Here is a 16,098-nt window from a genome sequence, read left to right as displayed (position 1 = left end):
ATAATGTAGAAAAATAAATTGAAAAATATTTTACACAGAGAGAATTTTCTCTTAACCAAAATCATGGTAATCGTGGGACAGTATGGTAAGAATTTTAGAAGAGTTTCTCTGATTAATATTTACCACAGTAATAATACAAAATGTTTGATTAATTTTACTATGTACATATATTAATATTTTTTATTGCGATAAATATTAATCAGAGAAACTTTTATCAAATTCTTCCAATATCATATTTTTCCCACGATTACCATGATTTTCAGGGTAAATTCTAAAAAAATTCTCTCCGTGTAATATATTAGAGATAAACGATGAAAAAGAATTACATTGTAACAAGACGAAAATAAAAATTTTTCTTAATTTATCACATTCTGCCACATTTCATCGCAACGTAATTTCAAATTCGCTATATATCATATTGTTCCACAATTACCATGATTTTCAGGGGAAATTTTAAAAGAAAATTCTCTCCGTGTATTAGAGATAAACGATAAAAAAAATTACATTGTAACAAGACAAAAAAAAAACTTTTCTTAATTTGTCACATTCTGCCACATTTCATCGCAACATAATTTCAAATTCGCTATACTCTCCGTGTAATATATTAGAGATAAACGATAAAAAAGAATTACATTGTAACAAGACAAAAAAAAACTTTTCTTAATTTGTCACATTCTGCCACATTTCATCGCAACGTGATTTCAAATTCGCTATATATCATATTGTTCTACAATTACCACGATTTTCAGGTGAAATTCTAAAAGAAAATTCTCTCCGTGTATTAGAGATAAACGATAAAAAAAATTACATTGTAACAAGACGGAAAAAAAAAAAAAAAAAAAAAAAACTTCTTAATTTGTCACATTCTGTCACATTTAATCGCAATGTAATTTCAAATTCGCTTCCTCTCCTTTCTCGAGTTTAGGATTAGATCTCGCTTTCGGGCGCGCAACAAGCTGACGTAGACGTAGACTAGTTTTCTCCGACTGAGGAGAGACGTATCCGATACGTGTTGTGTCGGTACGAAACATCGAGAAATGGTGAAGAATCGAGCGGCGGGAGGGCAAAAGAAAAAAAGAAAGGTCGATCGGGAGCGCTTCGACTCCTTCTGTCCTTTTTTTCAGTACGCTCAGTCAGGCTTTTCCAAATTGACTTTCGCTCCGACTGTCACTTCTATTCTCCGCTTCCTCCGTACAACCCTCGGCTACCAAAGAACGCTTGGTATGCGCGTCTCGCGCCGAAGGAAGAAAAGCTGGTAAAATACCACTTCTCTTTCTATCTCTCCCGCCGCGCTCGGTTCCTTATTTCGGAGCAATGCCGGGTCCCCGAGATGAATCATCGATCCTGCGTGCGTGCGTGTGGATTTTGGTCTCGCGCGAGTGTATGTACGAGTATACGAGCGAAATACCGAGAGCTCGGGGATGTCGCGCGGAGTTCTGCTGAAGGTCCTTTGAGGGGGTAGCGAGAAGTGCTCGACCCTCCGACAAATTGGCAATCCACCATCGCCGTGGAGAGATTCGAGGGGTTGGTCGGTCGGCCGCGTTTTGTTTCGATCCGCACGAATCGTTATTCGCTTTTTCTCTCGCGCTAAATATCTCGAGTCGATGATTATCGCGAGTTATTACCTGGCGCTTTTAATTTACGGCGCGTATCGTTCAAGCGCTTAAGGGGAAAGTTGCGTTTTACTAAATTTGAAAACATCGTATGTGATTAAGGGTCCCTTCACACTCGCCTCGAATTATAATAGATATATATATATAATAGCATTGATTATATTATAGTAGCAGCGCACGGATGTTGAGGATTATAATGACATTAATTAGTGGCAGTAGGACAGCAATAATGTCTGTGAAGTAGTAGAGTCCCCCCAACTATTTCGACATGGTTGAAAGTCTATTTATTACAGCTGATGCCGAACCATATGCCGGGATCGTTATATAAGCGAAGAAAGAATATACGATGAAATCCCGTCGACTTCAAAGCGACACCGTCTCACCCGACAATGACGAATTCAATTGCGACAACTCCGGCGACGATCCCGTTCCGCCTGACTAGCGGACTTTGCGCTGACTCGAAAGTTTTCCGGGGCCCTCTCACACGTGAGCTCGCGCACGGTTGCTGTAACCGTTCCTTCTCTTTGCCTCTTGTATCCATTTATTTGTCATCCTTCTCACACACACGACCGGGTCGATGAAAGGGAGACAGAGAATGAAGAATCTCCCTCCGCACTTCCACCCCTTTCTTTCCGCTGTTTTCCCCATGGGCAACGTGGTCACGTACCGGTCGTCATGGAAACCCGCGCCAATCGAGATGGAAACTCAACCGTGGCACTCTCTTCATCCTCTATCTCACTTTCTCCGCTTTTCGTCCTCGCTCGAGCTACGTCCCAAACGTATTCGCGTCTCGCTTCCTCTCTCTTTGTCATTTCCAAATTATCTCTCGCCCCATCATGCTCTTCCTTACACCCGGCGGCCTCTCTCTCTCTCTCTCTCTGTGTCCTCTTCCCCCGTTGCGAAACCCTCCTCTTTCTAACCCTCGCTTCCCAGTCGCCCGGTCTCGTTAGTTTAACCCAACGCGCGCCGAATCGTAATGGGAAACGTACAGATGCATTAGGAGAGGCTTTGCCATCCTAATAGATATCTCGTCGGTAGGCAGGACGCGTTCGAAAAGGCACTGTCGGTTTCTCTCTTTCCTGTGCTTTCAACATTTTTTACCGATCTCTTTTACTCGCGGCCACAAAGGGGTTGAAAGAGTACAATGGAGATATACCGGTGCTTAATTTCCATCGATAAATTCGAAATATTTTCATCCGCACGTAGACGTGTATATACCCTCACAATAAATTTATATACAAGTTCATCAATTTTATCGATTTATTTTTTAATAATAACAATCCGAAGCTCTGTTCTTTCGCTCATGAAATACGGATTTCGCGAGCGAGGGTGTCTGAGCGCATCGCCGCACTTGTTCGATGCAGGGCAGATCGATAAAGACGACGCACGAGCGCGCGGTAAAGAATGCATGCGCCCCGTCGACGTATATACATACATACATCAAACGCGACATCGACTGTGCAGCAAGTCGGGAGTCCGCAACCTGGCTCACGTACAATTGCCGTCGTAAAATGCGGCGACGAATACGCGGGACCGAATATAGGTACCATTTCATGTGCAGCAGATTGTCGCAGCAGTTTGTTGCTATTGGTGAAGTTCAATTGGACAAAGGCGGCAACTAGTTGATTCTAATTATTATTATTATTATTATTATATTAGTTAAATAATGGGTTTTTTAAGAATAAAATAGATTAGTGCACGGAGAGAGTTTTCTCTTAGAATTTACCCTGAAAATCATGGTAATCGTGGGACAGTATGGAAGAATTTGATAAGAGTTTTTCTGATTAATATTGACCACAATAAAAAATATTAATAAATACTTGGTAAAATTAATCGAGTATATTTTATATCATATTGTGCTGGATATTAATATTTTTATTGTGGCAAATATTAATCATAAAAACTTCCAATAGCATATTGTCCCACGATTACCACGATTTTCAAGATAAATTCTAAGAGAAAATTCGCTCTGTGTATGAAAATATAAAAGCAAAAATTGTTTAACTTTGAAATAATAAAAAAAAAAAAAAAAAAAAACTAAGAAATATGGTCTAATAAATTTTGATCATGTGACTGATTCGCTGCTGCAGCATGCTGCGTACGAAAAGGCAACTTATAACATTTCCTCCGCGCGCGCGGTTGACCTCTCCACGGTCGAAACTCGGTCGCGGCGCTTTGACCTCTCCTTTTCCTCCCTATACCGTATTCCGCTCGCGGTCCCATTAATTCGTCGTGAAAATTCATCGAGTTCCGTCGGGAAAGAAACGGGCCGTCATATAAGGTCGGATTTATGCCCCCGATGCGACGCGGACAGCCTACCTGCGGCTGCATTCGACCGCTTCCTGGGAAACAGGATGGCACCCGCGGATTTCGTATTCATCCTGGCCGTCGTCTTTATGATTTTAATTCTTAGAACCTACTTTTTCAGGCCCAAACGCGCTGCGTCTTGCGAGAGCTATACACGTTTCTCGAATACGATGCGAACCGTCCGCGGCTTGAAAGTTAAAAACTCGAGTGGGGACACTCTGATTTTTGTCATTGCGCGGCGATGAAACATTTAGATGACAGAAGACAAGAATATTCTATAAGCTCTCTCTACTGATTACAAATGAGGAAAAAATGAAAGAGTATATTTTATCTCTTTATATTCCTTATTTTTTCTATATATTTTCTTAGAATATTTTTCAAATACACGGAGAGAAATTTCTCTTCGAATTTACCCTGAAAATCGTGATAATCGTAGGACAATATGGTAAAATTGGAAAAATTTTGTAAGAGTATTAATATGTATAAAATTAATCGAACATATTTTATATCTTATTGTGGTAGATGTTAATATTAACCAGAGAAACTTTCATAAAACTCTTCATGATTTTCAGGATAAATTCTAAGAGAAAATTCTCTATGTGTATATAAATTCTGAATAAATAAAACTGTTTCGCTTTAAAGCGCGGAAAGTAGAAGAGAATTCAAACGGGACCAGATTACTTCATGACTATAGTCGCGTTGACATCATAATCGCGAAGCAATTTTGTATAGACACGATATTTGTCATATCGTAAGCGCGACATGACAGCTCAATGACAGTATCAAACGCCCAAAATTCCGATCGCACAATTTCCAGGGGGGCGATAACACCGGGAATCAATATTTACACAAGACGGTCTATACACAGTTCTCGCCGTTGAACGAGGCTTTTATTAAGCCTCATGAAAACGGAAGGCGCTCAGCAATGGAGATTGACACGCGTACATAATGCCGCGCTTGCGTGGTTCCCAGGAACAGTTCGGTTGTTATGCGACCGTCGTCGGTCAGGGGTTTGCGACCACTTGGGGTAGGTCAGCGTTCGCCTATGAAAATCTAGGAATCGATCCATTAACGCATAATGACTTTCGGATTTTTTTTCCTTTTTTTTTTTTCTCAAAGGAATTTCGTTGAAAGGGACGCCGATTTCCTGTTCCCAGAACGTTACTTTCACAAAAAATATTTGACCATTTCTTTGACATGCAGAAAGCTTTCAAACTGTGCGCGTGAATAATTTTTCGTTCCGTTGCAAACAACTTTGACGCCTTCTCAAATTGAAATTATACGCGGGGATCATTATATACATTCGTGGTTGCAAATATTTGTTCAATAGAGAACGAATCATTTGGCTGATCGAATGTAATCGCTGGACCGCATCGGCAAATCGTCTCTCTCGTGGCCATCTGTCGCGAAATCTCACCCCCTGCAGGAATAAACACCGCCGGATAGATATTGCGGTCGTAGAGAACGGAGCAAACGAAGCGCAATCACGTTTCGCAGGATGGCACGTGTCTCGGCAATCATGTAGATTCGTGCGGGACGAACGGTCGTGATTTAAAAATTAAATCTTAATCGGACGGAATTCAAACCCACACGCTTCGCGTTCGTATCCACATATGCAGCAGGCAGTATATAGAGACACGCACATATGGTTCGGCTAAGCTATAGATCTCTCTTCTCTTCTCGTTTCCCTTCCTCTTCTTTTTGTCGGTTCGCTCGCCTGAAATATCTCAGCCAGTTAAAACGCTATCAGTTCTAATAAACGATCATTCGTCTGTTTCGTCCTCCCGTTGTATCGTTAATATCGACGGAAGAAAGGGCGAAAGAGGAATTATTTTTTTTTAACTTGCAGAGTCATCCGATAAGCGAGAGAGAGAGAGAGAGATAGAGAAAGAGACCGGTCATCGAGATCGACGACGACGATCCAATGGATGCGATGACGATCATCGCATGGGTCAATGTCGCTCACAATAAATAGATAATACCGCGAGAGCTTGCGCGTTTATCGGTATGAATCATCCGAGTCATCCGCGTGGTTAGCAGATAAGACGATCTCCCGTTACGGGAATAAAAGATGATTATAAAGTATCGTGATTACACGAGGGTCGCGTGATTCATTAATGCAACTTAATCTCATCCAATTCAGTCATCGCGCGTTCGCGCGAATTTAACGTGATTTATAATAACTCAGGTTTATATTACATAATGTAATATACGCGGGGCAATTAGATATGGTAATTAGAAATGAGCCATTTTAAACAAGTTAATATTTTTAAAGCTGATAACGCGATGAGAGACAAATGTATAAATACGATTTTTGTGTATAATTTTCATTTTATTTAAATCTCTCAATTTTATCCCAAATTTTACTTGCTATGTGGTATTTCTTTTTTATACGTAATAAACATTGATTCGTTATTATTGCAAGGGATTTTAATTGTCCGCTGCGTACGTATACAGCGACTCAAATTATTATGGGTGTTACAATCGAGCTCGAGCTGCCGTTATAATCCCGCGTCATATAAAGAATCGATGGTGTCGATTGACATTTGTCAGTTCTCGCAAAACTCGGGGAAAAAACCCTGTGAAATGCCCCGCGGGCGGCTTCGCCGGGAAAAATCATGCATTATTTGTCAAAGCGCATGGTGACGCGTGCTTTCGAAAAAGTCGATAGTAATCCACCCGCGAGGTCATAAAAATGTGGAAAAAAGCCTCACGATCGGGGCGGAAAAGAAGCGCACCGGGGGTGATTAATCCCGTGGAAACGGCGAGACTCGTGTGACCGATGGCGCGTACCAGAATAATCCAACCTCCATTCAATCATTCGGCTCGTGGGATTAATTCCGAGGGATTAGCATTAATTTCGTTCCGCGCGCGCACACGCTCGCGCGAGGTCAGTCGAGAGACTGGCGTCTCGGAGAGATTTTCTCTGTCGGAAGGGTGCGAGGGCGACATCGACGAAAGCGAAAACGGAATTCCGGAGATTCTCTGACCGTTCGACATGGCGTCGAAGACAACGGGAATTTGCCTCCCGGTTCGGAATGTCATCGATAAAATCCGCGTTCGTATGTCATCGGATATATTCGATGTTGGAACAAGATTTATATCTATTTTTGCAAAATTACTCCGATCTTTTCACGACGATGATTATTCAGTATTAAAGTAAAAAAAAAATTTCGCGACTATTACATATAATGACGTTGTGAGGAATAGAATATATACTAAAAAAATGCTCTTGCTTTATAAATGCGTTGATCTCGGGCGTTAGCATATGACTTGACTCCGGACATTTTTATTTTTATTATATAATGACATTGAAGAATAATTTATTGTTAATTTATACTAATATTTTAATTATTAATTGCGCTGAAGAAGGTTGGAAAAGACAACCGAAACGTACGACGAATTGAACTTACTTCTGTATAACTTCTAATAATTTATGTTATAAATCGTTTCACAAATATATTTCTAGTATAGAACTTATGTAGCTCTTATTGCCTTTTTTATTTGTAGATTAAAATTTTCTAAAGAGCTTTTATAAATTATATTAAAAAAAAAATTATTTACTATCATAGATTATAGAAGATAACGCGAATAAAATTTACAACATAAAATACTTTAACTACTTTATATATGAGGCTTTTTATTATACCCCGTATGGTTAAATTCCCTGTTCGACGCCGCTTTTTAGTTAACGTCGAGAAAAGTGCTCGATCCCGTTTCGCGCGCGTATGTATATGTACGTACGAAGAAATTTACGAGGCGGATTCCCGAAGGTTCGCGATTTTCTGCGCGGTCCTGGATAAATCGCCCTTGGCCCCTTCTCGGAGGAGGAGCAGAAGGATGAGCAGCGCCGGCAAAGGCAAATGATTGGATTGGCTTCCGTATAATTAGTACGCAGAATTTAACGAACGTGAAAAACGTGCCTGGTTTGGGAAGTCGTACGCACGTGAAGTTTATTACGCACTTCGCGTCACGTCTCGCTCCTACCTACCTTTTGTACTTTGGCCGGTTCTTCCTAATTAAAGTCACGCTGGACGATTATTATCTCTCTTCCGTATATACGGACGGCAAATTTGTTGCGGACGGGTATACCTTAAAACGGCTGTCCATATTCCGAATTGTCGTGATTAATTTTTAATAGATAAGCCGACGTTTACTAGCTATAAGAAAGTTGCACGTAAATGAGGATCTTGTTCACTGGGTTCTTAATAATTAATTCAGAAATGAATTAACGATCGTTTCACCAAGAAACTCGGACTTTACGACTAACGTATTACTTTAATTTAATGATTCCACGTTAAACGGAAGCAAATTCTTGTTAAACTATCTGACGAGTAGTCAACAAAACGAATAAACTGGATAAAAATAAAGTTGATTTTTATGATACAGTTTATATTCATTTATGATATAAAAGTTTATTCAGTTTTTATTTTATCTCTCTCTTTTTCTCTCGAAACGTTCTAAAACTTTTGTCTTGTTTAAATACATGACACGATGACTTTAATATCGCACAAATAAATTACTCATATTTGTAATTTATTCTATATAAGTAATCTACACATATTTCCATATAAAATGAAAATTCGAGATAGAAATCTCTCGTGAATATCAATCAAAACTTGTTTTCGTGGAAGTAATTAGTTGGTGATTCGAAAAATTGTTTTATAATTCTCTGACTTAAACATATATACAATATATATACGGAGAGAATTTTTCGTTTTATTTTACCGCAAAATTCACTACGAATTTTTAATGCATTTTAAAATTCTCGAAATTTTACTATATATTTTAGTAAATTTAATCAAACATATTTTATATCTTATCTTGTGGTAGATATATTTTTTATAATAAAAAAATATGAATCAGAGAGAAACAACTGATATTGTCCCACGACTACCATGAATTTCAGGATTTCTAATAGAAAATTCTCTCGGTGTATAAGATATTAGCCCAGTTGACAGTTTTAGACGTGAAAAACAGGAGAAATGTTGTAACTTTACGAAACGCGCTTTGAAAAAAAGTGCAATTAAAATGGGCCAGGCACGATTTGTTTCTGCGCTGCGAAAGTTCAATGAAAAATCTGTGTAATCGATACTTTTCGTATACGACGCGAGTTTCGCCTGCATGCAAAGGAGGTTCTTTGATTATACGGCATAGTCCCGTAGTGCGGCCCCGGTGACACTTTACGAGAGACGGCCGTTTTGCAATTCGAGAACTCGCCGATACGTTTCCGTGAGAGAGAACGAGTTTTACTATTTCCCGCGCGTTATTCGCGTACGCGATCGTTCGATATCTCTACCGTTAAACAAGGCAATCGCTTTAAGTATCAAAGACATATTTTCTCCTTTCACGTTACATCGCATCGATGCATCGCGTATAACATTTCGCGTTCCAGACGCGCATAAACGAGACGATGACAAAATGTATAAAGTTTCACTTGATAATACATAATAAACAATAAAATATTTGCATTTTAAATAAGAAGCACTAATTGAAAGAATAAGATACATTCTTTTTGTAATATCATTTTTTATCGAATTAAATTTGATTCTAGAGAACGTCACCTTATCGTATTATTATAATATAAAACCAGATGAGTGATTAATCGAAGATTATTGGCACTCATATTATATACGGTCGGCGGTTTTCTTCATATTATCGTTCGTTCGATAACGACGCGAGGGAGATAAATCGAGGTGAAAGGGAATATCGAGTCACGTTTACTCGGAAGAAGCGGAAGTGAGATTACATTAACGCGAAATCGAGCGTCTCTATTGGCGAAATCGACGTTCGTAAACACGCGTCGCTTCGTAGGGAGGATATGAGAGGGATGGGATAAGAATGCGACAAGTATGTCTAATTTCGATCAACAATAAAATATTTTGATCGACAATAAAAAGGAAGTTAAAAGAACAAAAATTTAAATCAATTAAACAAACGCATGCCACTATAAACTATTTAATTAATCACCTTTTTTATTTATATTATATCCAATTTTTTAGTTTCATCTCTATTAAACATGAAATAAAATAACTGGACGATGAAAATATAAATTAACGAACACGCTGTAGATAAATCGATTTTTAACAACACGGAAAATAGCGTGCTGGGAGTAAAGGAAAAGTTTAGATTTATTTAATAAAAAATGTCAAATTATTGAGACAAATGCGGAATAATGTGAAAAAAGCCAGATAAATAGTAAAATTTCTAGACAATGCCCAGATTTCCCTGACCGCTAGACACCCTGTTAATCTTCCCGGGTGAATGCCACCATGGCAGCAGAAGATGAAGATGTTTTTTTAAATACTTGACGACGGGTCAATGTCGATGGGGCGCGGTCTCGATTGGGCTTTCGTAACATAAGCGTCGAACGAGAAAGGGAATAAATCAGGTGCTTATCTAGCTAATAAATATTTAGCTAATAGTCAGTTAGAGTCTATTCCAGATACGGCCCGAAAGTAACCTGATATTTATTATTGCCGCTCGACGTCGTAAAATTCTCGTAGCTGCGCTCTTCGATTCTTCAACATGCTTACACGCGCGTGTTCCTTCTTTCCGTGTGTTAATAAAACGACATCGCATCGATAAAAGATATATAAAATATAAGAAGAAATCAATAAAATATATATGATGCGTATATATCTTAAATGCGTCAACTCTATCATCGTTGTATATTGTTCGAATGCGTTGAGAGCTATAGTCAACGAAGAAGTGAAGACGCTGTCTTAGAGTCTTAGAACACTGCATTGCGCGTATACATTATGCTCTCATTGGCGGTGATTATGTTCCCGCGGGCGTTATATCGCATTCCGGGAAGGTGATTTCCTGAGGACGCAAGTGTTCAGAAGGAGACACGATTACTCGAGTCACATATCACTGCGCGAATTTCGCATTCGGGGAGCGCATTTAGATGGAGATACGGGCGTGGTTAAAGAGCCGCAGTCATTGTGTGTGTGTGTGTGTGGGTATGTGTGAGAAAGAGAGAAATAGAACGAGGAGAAGCCGATGGTATAAGAAACGGTAAGCGAGGAGAGATAAAAGAAGAACGAAGGAGAGGATGCTACTGGAGAGTGCGACGACGAGAAGGAGTGAAAGACGAGGATGGATGAAGATGAAGGAAGCGGAAGATGAAACGGTCAGATAGAAGCCTGAGTGCCACGTGCGAACCGAGGCAAGCAGGTCTTTTCGCCGGAACTGCGACCACGATCAGCCACGTTTCATCAGCCGCAAGATGAACTTGGCTACCATAAGCATTCAACGGAAGCGGAATGGCGAGAGGACTTTCTTCTTTCAAAAAGTCGTCCGTGAAAGATTCGGCCCACCAATCTTTGTCGCGATTTTATCGTCGCATCGTGGAAATACAGTTCGCACAAATGTTGTAATTACGAAGACGGCGTTGGAAGAATGTTATAAGAGTGTTTCTCTGATTAACATTTACCAGAATAAAAAATATTAATCGAACAGATTTTATATATGTTATATGTATAAACAACGATCCGCGTTACACAAGTCAATAAAACTGAAATATCTGAAATCTCAGGTGATATTTTAGGCATAGAGATTTTTTGTGTAATTAATTTGAAAGAAGATTTCCAAGTTATAGTCGATGAAGAATCCAAGAGAATCATCGAGAATTAAGCTTGGAATTAATATTACACATATATATCGGCTCTTTTCATTTTTTTTTTTTTTTTTTTTTTTTTTTTTAATAAATCTCCCGGCTATTTGAGACCTATTACTATATTAGATTTTTCCTCGCGATATCCTCGGAAATCCGGATACTTGTACACGCCCTCGGGCTATGTATATATCGGGCGTTCAATAATTTACTTTTAACGAGACGCATTGAGCACACAAAAATATTCCACACACATGCAGAGAACAGTATTTCCCAAAAATTGTCCCGTCATTGTTTATTAGACTTTCTAAACGTCAGTCTCCCTCCTTTCCTTACAATCGATCGTGGCGCGTTAGGAAACGAGCTCGGCTCTTCAGTAGGATGACGATAAATTTTTCCGGATAAAAAGGACAGCGAGATCTCCCAGTAGAGAGCCACTATGTAGCATTCGCCTTCCGACCATCGATGGACGATCGTGGAAGGAAAGGACCGTTACTCTCAATGGACCAATACGGCCTCTGTGTTTCTCGCCTTTCCATTAAACGCGGCGCGGTCGCATCGTTTCCCTATTCATAGAATAAATTCGACGACGAAACGCGAGACGAGAAACAGAGATCTATCCGATTTCAGCCGTCGTTATTGGGAGAAAATCTCCGACTTCCCTCGCGAAAGTATCCGTGATATCGAAACGTGTCGTTCGCGCTCGTTGCGAAAATAGCCGCACCGGAAAAATTCCCTCGGGAATCTCGCTCGGCTTCATCGAATTTCAAGCGCAAATGCAAGTCGATATTTTGAAAGAAGCGAGCGAAACTTCTTCATTTCGACGCTCATGATCGGATTACGACTTCTTTAAGCATGGAAATTAGCTCGAGAATGAAATCAAAGAGCGCCGTCGTCTTTCCTAAGTAGCCTGGAATTTCAGCGGAAAGTTTCTCAATTCTTCTCCTTTTCTTTATTTTTTAGATCCCAATTACTGATATACATCTCGATGTGATAAATTCGATAAGTTTCCAGTGTATTTTTCATTAAGGGATTATAAAAGAATAATGGAGAAAAAAAGAGACCATTTCGAAAATCAAAAAACTCTGTGATTCTCCCTCTCTTTGATATCAAACGTCAAGTTAAGAACCCGAAACGAAATTTAAATCAATTCGAAGTAAGCTACAGGGTCAAAAGGACGCTTAATTAATTCCAGCGACGTTTCCCCACATCTTTCATCGAAAGTCGTCGCGGTCGAGGGCACTAAGATAGAATATATAATATGACGAGCAGAGAGAGAAAGAAAAAGAGAGAAAAAGAAGGCACATACAGCATATCTTCGATCCTTTATGCGAGTTTTGACCCTCGCCGCCAGCATCTAGCATCAAAGGCATCTTTTCGCTCTCCGGATCCACACTGGCTTGTTCAAATACTGCCAGCTAATTCCGTTTGCTTGTATATTAATAATCCGCCCCGTTATCAGCATTAAAGGCCACCGCGTACTTATCGTGGGATATTAATGCCGACCGGGGAATAATTAAAATGATGTAAGAGCATCCACAAAATATTACCACGATTGCGCGTGATTATTTTTTTTTTGCCACGCGTATAATTAAAATATAGAGGATATATAGCTTTTAAACCCCTACCCTCGTTTCTCCATCTCTCCCACTGTGCTTAATTAAGAATTACGAAATAATCTGAGAATTTATCGAACGATCATTTAGTTGAGATCGAGTGCGTCGAATTGGAAATATTTTCATGATCTCTCTCCGCGCTGCAAAAATATCTATCGCTTTTCTGTTTATTAATATAATGGATTTCGGATAAGCGATGTTCGGTTAATTAGACCCTTCCCAGAGAAATTATTCATTCTCCATGATAAATTTCCCGTCACGTATGATCGAAGCTAATGGCGTGCACGAGAAGGCGCGCTAATCCCTGTCCGAGAGAAAACTGATTAGGTCGTGTTGCGAGAACGAGCCGTGGAAAATATTCTCGTTTTTATCGATCTTGTTTTCGGACAGCGCGACTTCCTGCGACAAGGGTCGGCCTGAAAAAGCGGATCAGCCCGAACTAGCCCAATTAAGAGGATTCTCCACGATTTTGGCTCAGGCATACTTTAACGCATTCATGTCATGGAAAGAAAAGACTGTTCGACATCTCTCGTCTGGCAATAAATTATTTTTCCTGAGAGACGGAAAATTCCAAAGAAATATTTTTGCCAGGATTAAATATATACGAAACTGTACTGTGTGTTGTCGGTAAAAGCAATGGGAGGGTAAAAATATGTTATTCGATTTGAAAAAACACCACGTCTCGTATATTCTGACGCTAAATGTCGTCTGCGTCTTGAGTTTTATTTGTCCAATATGAAGAAGACGTTCACAGTGTCAATAGGCGACCACACAGAATTATACACGGACAGTAACACTTAAGGCTAAAAGTGCGGCGGGAGTACACGGACCTTTGGCTTTCGGGAGGAACTTTTAAAGGCTCGTAGGTGTAACTAATATCGCGGCCGTTTTTACGAGGAGCACGTGCGCTCGGGTCTACGCAAGATGAACGGAGAAGGAAAAAGACAGAAAAAGAGGGAGAACGCGTATTTGGACGTAGCACTTCCAACGGACGAGACTGAAACGAGAGGTGCAAAGTGAACTCGAGTGCTTCACGAGGCGTGCAGCGAGAACACTCTTTTTTCGGGTCATACCAGAAAAAAAAAGAATTAGACTCCCGTGTATGGCGCATCAGGGATGCTCTTCGGTTCGGAGGGAGGCGTTGAACGTTTAGCACCCAGAAAAATCAACAGCAGCCTCAAAGAACCTTTTCAAACAGAGCGTTACGCGGGCCGATTAGCGACGCGACACTAACGATCGACTCTTCGGAAAAAACGAGCACGAAGAAAGAGAGAGGACGAGAGCACGCAATGCGTGCTGTTTCATAATAGAGGTAAAAAGATTTTTAATATAATATAATTGAAAAAAAATTAGTAATAACCGCGAACCTTTTTTACCATATACATATACAATCGAAGTAATTGGATATAAATACTAGTGATGCATGAAATAAAAATAATTGTCGAGGCAAAAAATGTAATAAAAGTATAATGATGAGTTCGGAGAGAGCCGACGAGTTGCGAGAAAAATCGAAGCCGCGCGCGCCAGTTGATATCGTCACGATCGAGTCGAGGCTTCGAACGCGAGATATGCGACCGACACCCACGTGGGGTCAAGGAGGAGGATATCCCTTTTGCGCGAAACTGCACTCTTGGTGCCTACGATGTTTAAATAAACACCGAGTGTCCCTCTCATTCCTCTTCCCCTTCGACCGGCCTCTCTGTCGAGCCGGCGTGGCCGTATCACTAATTTGTCCGTTCAAACAAAAAGCAATTTGTTACCCGGTCGGACTGACTCACGGACCGAACGGTGTATATGCGGTTCGCTCGAGAGGCGCGCAGGAGGAACGGGAGGAAAGAATCGGCAGAGAGAGCAAGAGAGAAGGAATGTAGAGGATGAGAGAGAAGTGGAGGCTGATTTAAACCTGTCTGGAGGCCCGCTGCGCGCTTAACAACTGAAAAACAAACATGGCGCCGAGAGAACGCATCGAGCAGCAGGGGCCCATGTATGCGCGCACCGAGACTATAAAGTGCTTTTGGTACCCCCGGAACCCGGGCCGGTTGAATCCTAAAAGATTTCTTCTGCGCGAGAAAAAAAAAGGCATCAACCGGCAGAGAAGAAAATATCGGGAAGTCCTGGCATTTTTTCCCCCGACTAGGCCGCTCCTTCCCTTTGTCGCCGGAGAAAAGAGAGACAGAGGGCCATTCTTGAATAGGGAACGCAACCACTTTACGCGAGGAAGTATTAATTTATGAGACATTTTTCATATTTTTCTTTGGCCTAGCGAAAAAGGATGCCGCGCGCGCGAAATTCCTGCGTCGACGGGAATTTTCCCGTCTTGCTGTCGGCACGTCGAATATTTCTGAGAAAATTCGCGATATTTAAGAAATTGTTTCGTCCTTACATCGAGGAAGGGCGCGAAGCCGGATTTACTTTTGAATTCTTGATATTTTCATCGTTTGAAGGATCGAGGATATCCGAAGGAAATAGTTTCTCCCTTCGTATCGAAAAATTTTTCGCCAACTATATACATAGGAAGAGGTTTGGTCCCTCTCTTCTATCCATTAATAAGCGATAAAAAATTCAGTGTACTTACGCCAGGAGTGCTAGCTTGAGGCCCGAACGGGTATCTCGTCCAATCCAGTTTCTCCTCCGTCGTCGTGTCCAAGAGAACAACTGCAATGAAGAAAAAAACATGATTTGAGTAAGCGATTACCGTACACAATATCTATGGTAATATTTTTTTCTCTTTGTTGGATAAATTTAATTTAATCAAAAATAATTTTTTAAAAAGAGTACTCCTTATTATTTTTATCCGCACCTATAACATATATGATCTTTTTGACTACATTGTCACGCAGTCGCAACACGTTTCTCTCTCGCAACTATAATTAAAATTACACAATGCAAATATGACGCAAATTAAAACGCTCCGACTCTGAGCTAATCCTAATAAAAACAGCTT

At 40.3% G+C, this 16,098-nt stretch overlaps 1 protein-coding gene across 2 annotated transcripts in view; it reads right to left on the bottom strand.

Annotated features, from left to right (window-relative positions):
• Positions 1 to 16,098, bottom strand: part of Eph (Eph receptor tyrosine kinase) — a 99,636-nt gene that overhangs the window by 18,747 nt on the left and 64,791 nt on the right. For both annotated transcript variants that reach the window (XM_029320483.2, XM_029320486.2), the window contains exon 4: positions 15,730 to 15,809. In XM_029320483.2, the coding sequence (XP_029176316.1) occupies positions 15,730 to 15,809 (80 nt within the window). The remainder of the gene's footprint in view (positions 1 to 15,729; positions 15,810 to 16,098) is intronic.

Source organism: Nylanderia fulva, unplaced genomic scaffold (genome assembly GCF_048542155.1).
Source record: "Nylanderia fulva isolate GAGA-0341 unplaced genomic scaffold, ASM4854215v1 Scaffold6, whole genome shotgun sequence".
Classification (NCBI taxonomy): Eukaryota; Metazoa; Arthropoda; class Insecta; order Hymenoptera; family Formicidae; genus Nylanderia; species Nylanderia fulva.
This window is presented reverse-complemented; position numbering and strand designations above follow the sequence as displayed.